The sequence below is a fragment of the Trichoplusia ni genome, chromosome 2 (assembly GCF_003590095.1).
Source record: "Trichoplusia ni isolate ovarian cell line Hi5 chromosome 2, tn1, whole genome shotgun sequence".
Taxonomy (NCBI): Eukaryota; Metazoa; Arthropoda; class Insecta; order Lepidoptera; family Noctuidae; genus Trichoplusia; species Trichoplusia ni.
The window spans coordinates 2415096-2424625 of record NC_039479.1 but is presented as its reverse complement, the minus strand read 5'-3'; the positions used below and the strand labels follow the sequence as shown (position 1 = coordinate 2424625).

The 9530-nt window shown below is 38.9% G+C and overlaps 2 protein-coding genes and 1 long non-coding RNA gene across 4 annotated transcripts; 2 read left to right on the top strand and 1 right to left on the bottom strand.

Moving 5' to 3' along the window:
• Positions 1 to 4601: 4601 nt before the first annotated feature.
• On the top strand, positions 4602 to 5108 carry LOC113503046. Its single transcript, XR_003401401.1, has 2 exons — positions 4602 to 4813; positions 4972 to 5108. It is a non-coding gene; the product is annotated as an uncharacterized LOC113503046 (long non-coding RNA).
• A 284-nt stretch (positions 5109 to 5392) lies between these two features.
• Positions 5393 to 6984, top strand: LOC113502990 (glutathione S-transferase 1-like). Its single transcript, XM_026884773.1, has 3 exons — positions 5393 to 5973; positions 6194 to 6361; positions 6786 to 6984. The coding sequence occupies exons 1-3, from the start codon at positions 5632 to 5634 to the stop codon at positions 6918 to 6920; spliced, it is 645 nt and encodes a 214-aa protein (XP_026740574.1). The 5' UTR covers positions 5393 to 5631; the 3' UTR covers positions 6921 to 6984.
• Positions 6985 to 7176: 192 nt separating this feature from the next.
• Positions 7177 to 9229, bottom strand: LOC113503000 (SNAPIN protein homolog). Of its 2 annotated transcripts, none has more exons than XM_026884784.1 (3): positions 8943 to 9229; positions 8407 to 8572; positions 7177 to 8142 (listed from the first exon to the last, which is right to left on the bottom strand). In XM_026884784.1, exon 3 carries the CDS (start codon positions 8004 to 8006, stop codon positions 7386 to 7388), a length of 621 nt encoding a protein of 206 aa, XP_026740585.1. In that variant the 5' UTR covers positions 8007 to 8142; positions 8407 to 8572; positions 8943 to 9229; the 3' UTR covers positions 7177 to 7385. The 2 variants fall into 2 exon arrangements, with proteins under 2 accessions (XP_026740585.1, XP_026740593.1); XM_026884792.1 differs by having other exon boundaries at positions 7902 to 8142; positions 8943 to 9224.
• Between the last annotated feature and the right edge of the window lie 301 nt (positions 9230 to 9530).

Sequence of the window (9530 nt, the reverse complement as noted above, 5' to 3'; positions counted from 1 at the left end):
AGTTGTGACATATGATTATAAATATTTGTGTTGTCTGTGGTTAAGTGAGGAGCGACGCGCCAGATTTGGAATGGCGGCAATTGAAAATAGAAGCTTGAACTATGCAAACGTCTATTATTTATCAGTGGCGACGAGGATAACGGAACGATATTCGGTGCAGAATAAAGTCTTAAATTATTGTGGTATAGTGCTTTGGGGGTGATTAAAAATGTCTGTTGGGAAAGTTCGAGATTTTGACATAAAAAATGGGAATTGGTCGGCGTACGTCGATCGTCTCGAAATGTATTTTGTTGCTAACAAAATAGCGGAAGATTTGAAGTTACCAACATTAATAGCTCTTATCGGCGAACCGGCTTATGAGTTACTGTCTACTTTGGCGAGCCCGAGAAAACCATCAACCCTGAAATATAAAGAAGCGGTGGAATTACTGCAAGCACATCTACAGCCGAAACCATCAATTCTCGCGGAGAGGTATAGGTTCCGACAAAGACGCCAATCAGCGGGAGAAACGATAGCTGATTACGTGGCAGATTTGAAAAAGATGTCACGTTATTGTGAATTCAAGATCAATTTAGAAGAAAATTTGAGGGATCAGTTTGTGTGCGGGTTACGTAGCGAATATATACGTCAGAGGTTATTCGCGGAAGATAACATAGATTATCAAAAAGCGCTAGTATTAGCCAATACTCTGGAGGCAGCTGAGCGGGACGCCGGGGCCGTAGAGGGAACGCAGGAACAAACTACCAGCCGGGAACTAAGCGAGAGAATACACAAGTTGGAACTCAATAAATGTTCAGCCTGCGGGGTCAACGGTCATGGGGCACATAACTGTAGGTACAAGGAGTTCGAATGTAGTTATTGTGGACAACCTGGCCATTTACGAAGAGTTTGTAGAAAAAAAGAATTTGATCGTCGCATAAAATCTACGATTTCAAACCGCGGGAATAATGGCGCGCGAGGAAGGTCACGTAGAGGACGCGTGATCGGGTCGAGCGCCTACGGAGCGGGTGTATGGCGGAGCGGCAACATGGCGCGCGGGGGCGCAGCAACGCTCGCACCGCACGCAGCAACGACGTTACCGACGCGGCGTACTGGCTGAGCGAGCCAGCGATGGATGACAACTCCGGCTCGGAGCAAGACGTTGAGGGTACAAACGAGGAACCGATGTATCAAATGTCACTAACCAACTATAAACCGGTGTGTATAAAGCTTCTAATTAATAATAAAACCTTATCGATGGAGATTGATACAGGCTCTGCGTTATCCTGTATAAGCAAGTCTACGTATAAGGAGCATTTTAAAGAATTACCTTTGAAACCATGTAAAATGAAAGTAAAATTTTATGATGGCTCTGTCATTCAACCAATAGGGTATTTAGAGACTGATGTGCAATATATGAAAAATATGAAGAAACTAGATCTCTATGTGATCGATAAGGGTACTACTAATTTACTAGGTAGACAATGGTTATCGGAATTGAATATTGAGATACCAAAATTTACTAGATGTAACCACATTAAATTATGTAAAAATAAAATGTTTAACGATATCATTTCCAGACATGACAACCTATTCGATGGCACGTTGGGCAAATATACCGGTGAAGAAGTCAAGTTATGCGTGCGGGATGGGACCGAGCCAGTATTTTGTCGAGCGCGCCCCGTGCCTTATGCATTGCTGGCGCGGGTCAATGCTGAGTTAGACGCGATGCTGCGCGCCGGCGTCATCGAGCCCGTTGAACGGTCCGACTGGGCCACACCGCTAGTTATAGCGAGGAAGGGAGACGGTGGAATACGCTTATGCGCGGATTATAAGGTGACACTTAACAAGGCTTTACTGGTTGACAGGTACCCGGTCCCGAAGGTAGAGGACTTATTTAGTAATTTGAGTGGCAATCATTATTTTACTAAGCTAGATTTGTCACAGGCTTACAATCAATTAATTTTGGATGAAACTTCTCGGAACTACACAGTAATTAATACACACAGAGGACTTTTTAAATACAATCGCCTCGTTTATGGTCTCTCTTCCAGTCCGGGCATTTTTCAAAAGTTCATGATGAATCTCTTTAAAAACGTGCAGGACGTAGTCATATTCTATGATGATATTTTAATAAAGAATAAGTCATTAGAATCTCATTTAGAAAGAGTTGAACAGGTTTTTAGTATTTTAGAGAGGAATGGGTTGAAAATAAAAAAAGAAAAGTGTGAGTTTATGGTAGGCCAAGTAAAATATTTAGGATTCATAATTGATAAACATGGCGTACGGGTAGATGCAAATAAAATAAAACCGATCCTATCTATGCCCGACCCAACTAACGTCTCAGAGTTGAAGTCTTTTCTCGGTATGGTTAATTTCTATGGAAAATTCATTAAGAATTTGAGTACTCATATTACACCACTTTACGAATTACTTAAGAAAGGTAAACATTGGCAATGGACTAAAACACATAGATATGTGTTCAATAAAATTAAACAACTTCTATGTAGTACTGAAGTATTGACACACTTTGACATATCGCTGGAGAGCATAGTAACATGCGACGCGAGCGCACGCGGGCTGGGGGCCGTGCTGGCACAGCGCGCGTCTGACGGCAGCGAGCGGGTTGTGGCGTACGCATCGCGGGCGCTCACTGCCGCGGAGTTACACTACAGCCAGATACATAAAGAAGCCTTGGCTATAATTTTCGCGGTAGACAAGTTTCATCAGTATCTTTATGGCAGAAAGTTTACACTACGTACAGATCATAAACCGCTGGTCACAATTTTTGGGCCCCATGCAGGAATACCGAACACGGCGGCGAGTCGTTTACAGCGGTGGGCCATTAAACTATCAGCTTACGATTTTAATATAGAGTACATTCGATCAGATAAAAACACGGCAGATATTTTGTCTAGGTTAATTAGCACTCATAAAGAAGGGGTTATTAGTGAAGAATTAGACACACCTGAACAAACGTATTTACACTTTGCCGCGGAAGCATTGTTATTAGATTATCAAACGTTAAAAAAGAAACCGTTTCGGATAGTGTATTGAGCAGAGTAGCCAGATATATAAACGATGGCTGGCCGGTCGAGGTCGAAATGAAAGAATTAAAACCATATTTTAACCGTAGAAAGGAATTATATATTGAGCTAGGGTGTGTAATGTGGGGACATAGGCTAGTAATTCCTAGTACGTGTAGGAATAAAGTGATCGCTGAGCTTCATGAGAGTCACATGGGCATAGTCAAAACTAAATCGTTAGCGCGAAGTTACGTATGGTGGCCGGGAATAGACGAGGCACTAGAGACAGCATGTTGCAGCTGCACCGTGTGCGCTGAAGTGGCGGACGCACCACCTGCGCATGCGCCCCGCGCCTGGCCGTGGCCAGATCGACCGTGGACCAGGATACACGTAGACTTCTTAGGACCGGTAGCCGGTCTTACTTATCTAGTGGTAGTCGATGCACATTCAAAGTGGATTGAAGCTATTAGAATGCTGAGCACCACATCGCAAGCGGTAATAAAAGAATTACGAGAGATGTGGGCGAGATTTGGGTTACCTAAACAATTGGTTAGTGATAATGGCCCTCCGTTTTTCAGTGGAGAATTTCAGCAATTCTTAAATAATAATGGTATAGAACATATATTTTCGGCACCTTATCACCCAGCTTCTAATGGGGCAGCGGAAAACGCTGTTAAAATTTGTAAAAAGAGCATTAAAAAGGCGATTAAATCGAAATCCGACGTACACTCCACATTGTGTCGTTTTCTGCTGGCGTACAGAAACACACCACACTATACAACCGGGGAAAGCCCCGCCAAGATGTTATTAGGGCGCAACTTGCGCATGCGGTTAGATTGTTTGAAACCAGACCAGAAGGCACTTATTAGAGCTCGCCAAGAGACAGTAGAAGCTACATCGAGTGGCGTCACAAGACAGTTTAATCCGGGGACCTTGTATGGTTCAGAGAATACCGTAGCTCAAACAAGTGGTCTGCAGGGACTGTTATAGAGAAAACAGGTAGTACAGATTATAATGTTAAATCTATCCACGGCACTGAGGTGCATAGACACATTGACCAACTAAAACCAAGAGTGATAAATAGGACAGCTAGGCTAGTAGATGCAAACTTTAGGAACTTTCAACCAGTTCAGCCTGTTAAGAGCTCTCGCTCTTCTCTCGTGTTTCCTTCGGACAATAATCGAGCGCCGAACACAGAACCGGACCGGACAAACGGAACCAGCTTGACGAAAGCATTGGTCGAGGAAACATCCCGCACGCAAACAGACGGAAGTGATTTGGTTACAAGTGAACCCTTGTCAACGTCAAGTGTACCTTTAAATATGCCCAAGGTGCAGGAGACGGGTAGTCCTAGGGTTCCTATTACTCGGGATATACGAACTAGTAATCGTACACGCAAACCGGTTAAGAGATATGGGTTTGATGATGATTGAAGTAAGAAAATATATTATAAGATTGTTAAGATTATTATTGATATGTTGTTTAATATAATTTAGTAAGTAAGTTTATCTGTAATAATTAAGGGTGGAGGTGTTACATATGATTATAAATATTTGTGTTGTCTGTGGTTAAGTGAGGAGCGACGCGCCAGATTTGGAATGGCGGCAATTGAAAATAGAAGCTTGAACTATGCAAACGTCTATTATTTATCAGAAAACTATCTACAACTGCTTAGCAGTCTGTGCAGACTGTCTTGAATCTCTTAAATAATGCTGATATCATAATCATCCAATAGTGTGTACCAGAAGAATAGTTCAGTCATTTTTATACATACTCACATACCTGCAACTGATGCAATGATTTTCAAAGTATTTTATGTTTAATTATTTATTGTTTTATGATAAACCTAAAAAAGAAAAAAACAGGCAAGAATCAAATGTTTATGGACCCTGATGAGCACAGTGAAAAATCGCGACAAAGGTTTAAAAATAATATATTTTGAGCAATATACTCTCTTGTATTGCAGGCTGTTGGCTGGGATATTTCAAGTTTTCCAAACATTGAGAGATGGCTGAAAGAATGTTCCCAATTGCCAGGAGCAGCCGAAAACGACGAAGGTGCTAAAGCTTTTGGTGAAGCTGTGAAAAAGAATCTGAAATAAAATGTTAAATAAAAAAGAAATGCTATATGTACCTATGCCATGTATAAATGATTTAAACTATTTTTTTACTGTTAAATTTATTATGTGCTATCATATTTGAGGTGCTTACATTTTTATAATTATTTGGTATGGTTGATAAATTTTATTATCTAAAATAAACACATATAGTGGCATTATTGGTGAAAATTTTGTTTTATTAAATGGGATGACTTAATAAAAACGCATAATTTAAATAACTGATAACATTTTTTTATCACGTCATTAGCCTTCCCCCAGCTGTGCCCGTCTACAGCTGTTTACTGTAGATTCCGTAATAAATTATCGTACTGTGTATCAGCAAAGCCGATGACAGTACAAACTAAAAACACTGTGTTCTTGCCATAAAATACCCAAGTCATTCTGATTATAAATGGAGATACGTTATAATGGTCAAATAAAGTGATAAGCATAAACCAGTTTATTTCTATATAGGTAATCAGTTTGAATAAGTTAGGTTAGCAGTTAGTTCGTTCATATTTTTTAATAATGTCGCTTAAACTGTATCACTTTACGGTCAGCGGGCCTTCCCGTGGAGCTTTGCTTGCAGCAAGGTACCTTCAGTTACCTATAGAAATACAACCAGTAAACACTTTTAAGAAAGATAACTTGAAGGAGAGTTTCTTGAAAATAAATCCTCAGCATTGTGTACCTACATTAGAGGACAATGGTTTTATATTATGGGAAAGTCGTGCCATCGCATGTTACTTGGCTGATAAGTATGGGAAAGACGAACAGTTTTATCCAAAAGATTTACAGAAGCGAGCGTTCGTCAACCAGAGACTGTATTTCGACGCAACCTTTCTAAATGTGAAGATGAGAGCTATTTGTGTGAGTACATTTGTAACTTTTTTTCCTTTAATAGGTTTTTTTTATTTTAGTCATAAATCGTTTGGAAATTGGACAGTCGTATTCCAACAAGTGTTTGAGTCTTACAAGGTCATTTGTCGCAAAGACGCTTTTGGGTCTGATTGGCTGAGACGGTTGTTAATTAATACATGTTTAGCATTAAGTTAAGCAATTACTACTAATTAAGTAATTACATTTCCAGGCTCCAATATTATTTTCAGGAGCTACGGAAATCCAAAAGCCATTAAAAGATGATTTCAACACAACGCTCGGATTCCTTGACATATTTCTAAGTTCCACAAAATGGTTGGCTGGAGACAACCCTACTGTAGCTGACACAGCAAGTTATGCCACACTGTCAAGCATTTTGGTAAGATATCTATATGACTAACTTTAAAAGAGAAGTATATAGTATATAGTTGGTATCAATTGAGTACCAATTTGACAAAAACAGGTATCATAGATAGGTATGTTTAGTCCGTCTAAAAAATCCAAAGGGATTGGAAACTTTTTTTATTCTATTTCGTAAACAACAAATGAAGGGGTTATAGTAATTTTAAAATCTCCTTTGACGTCACTTACCAGTAGGCTTTTTATTACTAGTCCCCCCCTACAGTGCATTTCATCATCTCAAGTGCTTTTGATTGTCCCTACCTTTTTAATGTGATAGAATTTAAAAATCGTATTTAATATTTCTTGAAAATCTGTCAGACGATGACGGTCTAAATAAACTTATGATACGCTTCAATAAAATACCCTTTTACTAAACTATTATTACCCTTTTTTCATTCTAGGCAGTAGGATGGGACATTTCAAGTTTCCCAAACATTCAGAGGTGGGTGAAACAATGCGGGTCATTGCCAGGCGCTGAGGAAAACGACGCAGGCGCAAAAGAATACGGGGAAGCTGTCAAAAAGAACCTTAGATAAATAAGATTATGCAATTGTTGTTTATTTGTATCAAAATATATTTTGCTATGCATTTTTACATGTAGCAAAGTTTTTAATTTCATGCATCACCGTTATGGCAAGAACCTAGGGCTGCGATTCCACCAGAGCCGTGCTGACCGAGGCGAGGTAAATGAAGCGATTTTATTGGTTCTTTACAAGCATCCCTCGCTTCGCTTCTCGCACATCTCTGGTTGAAACGCGGCCTAAAATCGGGAAAGACATAAATAAAAGTGTCTTTTTTTCCTTACAAAATATACAATATATTGTTAAACTTATAAAATACATAACAAACTGAATGCAGTAGCAACTTAACTGTAGGTTTATTATGCTAGAAACTAATAAACTGTAGGTTGTCTTACTTTTGTGGCCAGTCAGAGTAAGGTTAAACTAGTCTGTGATCATAACTGTTTATAGGATATTTATTGCATGCCACATATATAACTTTCACATAAAGAACTTTATAACTAATTGTTGCTCATTACGTACTTTTCTCTTCACTACAGTCTCAGACATGTATCCGTGACTGCTCATGATCTGAACAACTTCATCAGGAATGTTTTCTTCAATAAGCAGGAGGTAAAACACTCCATCATTAGCTAGTTTCTTTGGTATCATGTTGAGCAGTCTGTCTGTAATCTCGCGGCCCTTGGTCCCGCCTGCCCAGCTAGCTGTGATATCGGTACCGCCACACTCATCACTGTCAGTCACCACATACGGCGGATTAAAGATTATCACATCAAACTTATTGTTGGTAAAGGAACTAGCCAAATCCATATTGCACGCATCTAAATTAACTTTATTGTAAGCAGCCGTTTGCTTTGACATGACGCAAGCTTTTAAATTAACATCAGTGCTGATACAGAATGTCTGTGGGAATGCCATACCGAAAGCTGTTATGACGACACCACTACCAGAGCCGACCTCTAGACAAAATGTGGGGTTTTTCTTCTTTAAATATTCTAGATCTTTTTCTAAGGCGTCAATGAGTAGGAAGCTGTCCTCGGCTGGTTCGTAGACATGGTCAAAGTCAGCTTTGTTGATATGGTTTTGGTATGGGGTCTCCATGTTGCTAGTTAATGCTTCCCTTCTCGGAGACCACTCCGCTGGTGCCCTGCTCAGGCTCTGGAGGTGGCTCAGTGATAACAGTTGTTCTAACACTCTTCTCTTTGTTCACCATCCGTCTAATTTCATTCAGTCTATCCTGGAATTTAAATGTGAAATAATGATCAATAATTTTAAAACTGGAACATCTGTATTCATAAATATTCGTCAAAGGTAAGAAAAGTGGTCTTGATGACCTGAATTTATCAACGTAAATTTTGATATCTCACTGGGATATTAGCCTTTTTATTAGAAATATTTATTTTAATATATAAAAACTTATTTTTGTTTTGAGAATAGAATTTGATTAAGTAATAATTGCATTTTGCCCTAAAATTACCATCAATGAGTGGTGTCAACAAACCTGTGATGCTTGTAACACATTCAAAGCAACAGTAACTTTGTGTTTACAAGATATTAGCTTCTTCACATAGGGGTCCAGGTCAGGGTGGTTGTTCAGAGCCTCTCGCACATTCTGTAGCTCTTCATTCAAGGAGTCTATCTGTTGCTTTAGTTCTAATTGGGAAATTCTGGAAAAACAATTATTGTTCATGATTTAATTTAATGAACATTATTAAGAAATAAGTTTCTAACAGAAAATTTCAATAGCTTGTAGAATAGGGGTTAAAAATTAGTATAAAATATTCCAAACACCCATTCTAGTACAGTTTGTGCCTCTAGCCACCCACCCTTTACTCCATTTTCGTTATCATTAACAATACCCTACACTAAAATATGCCTAATAGTGAAGAAATGAAATTCGAAATTCAGGTTATAGTGTGGCAGGTTAATAATTTTGTTCATAAGTAGTTAATTTCTAAACACTATAAAATAAAATGATACTTTTTACAGTTAAATAGTGTAAAAGATTGTTGTATTTTAGAAATGATTGATATTTACCTAGTGGCTCTTACTCTGTCGTCTAATTGATCGACGGTAGGCTTCAAAAGACCAAGCAAACCCTCGGCAAGGGTGTCTCGGGTAGGATTGTCACACAAGTTACCAGTGTTCTCATCCGCTGACGTTGTCGTACTTTCAGTGTCGTCCATTTCGTAAATACTCTGATAAATACAAACTACAGCCTCATTTTACACTTATACGTAAAATTCAAGCTTTTAAGATTATCTTTTCTGTGTTTTGACAGCTTTTTGTGTTACTTGACACTATAACATTTAGCGTCTATTTGGTTGGTAGTCTGCCATGTCACAGGATAGCTACAGTTTTAATGCGTTCGTAAAACCGTAAAAAGATTTTCAGCGTGAAGACTTTCCGTGGCTTATAGTAAGAAGGTTTCAACAAACTGATTATTTTAAACTTTTATTAATCGTAAAACTCGATTAGTGTCTTAAATCCTAGTCGTTAACTATTGAACTTGAATGAATAAAACAAAATGTCGTGCCTTTTGTTTCCCATGGCAGGGATTGAACCTGTAGTTTCAGCAGTCAGTGAGTGACATGATTAACCTGTACTATTCAAGTAGTGTTTAAG

Coding starts and splice junctions, on each gene's coding strand:
- LOC113503000 (XM_026884784.1), bottom strand. CDS start 8,006: ATGGAGACCCCATACCAAAACCATATCAACAAAGCTGACTTTGACCAT.
- LOC113502990 (XM_026884773.1), top strand. CDS start 5,632: ATGTCGCTTAAACTGTATCACTTTACGGTCAGCGGGCCTTCCCGTGGA. Junction 5,974..6,193: donor TGAAGATGAGAGCTATTTGT/GTGAGTACATTT, acceptor TTACATTTCCAG/GCTCCAATATTATTTTCAGG. Junction 6,362..6,785: donor CCACACTGTCAAGCATTTTG/GTAAGATATCTA, acceptor TTTTCATTCTAG/GCAGTAGGATGGGACATTTC.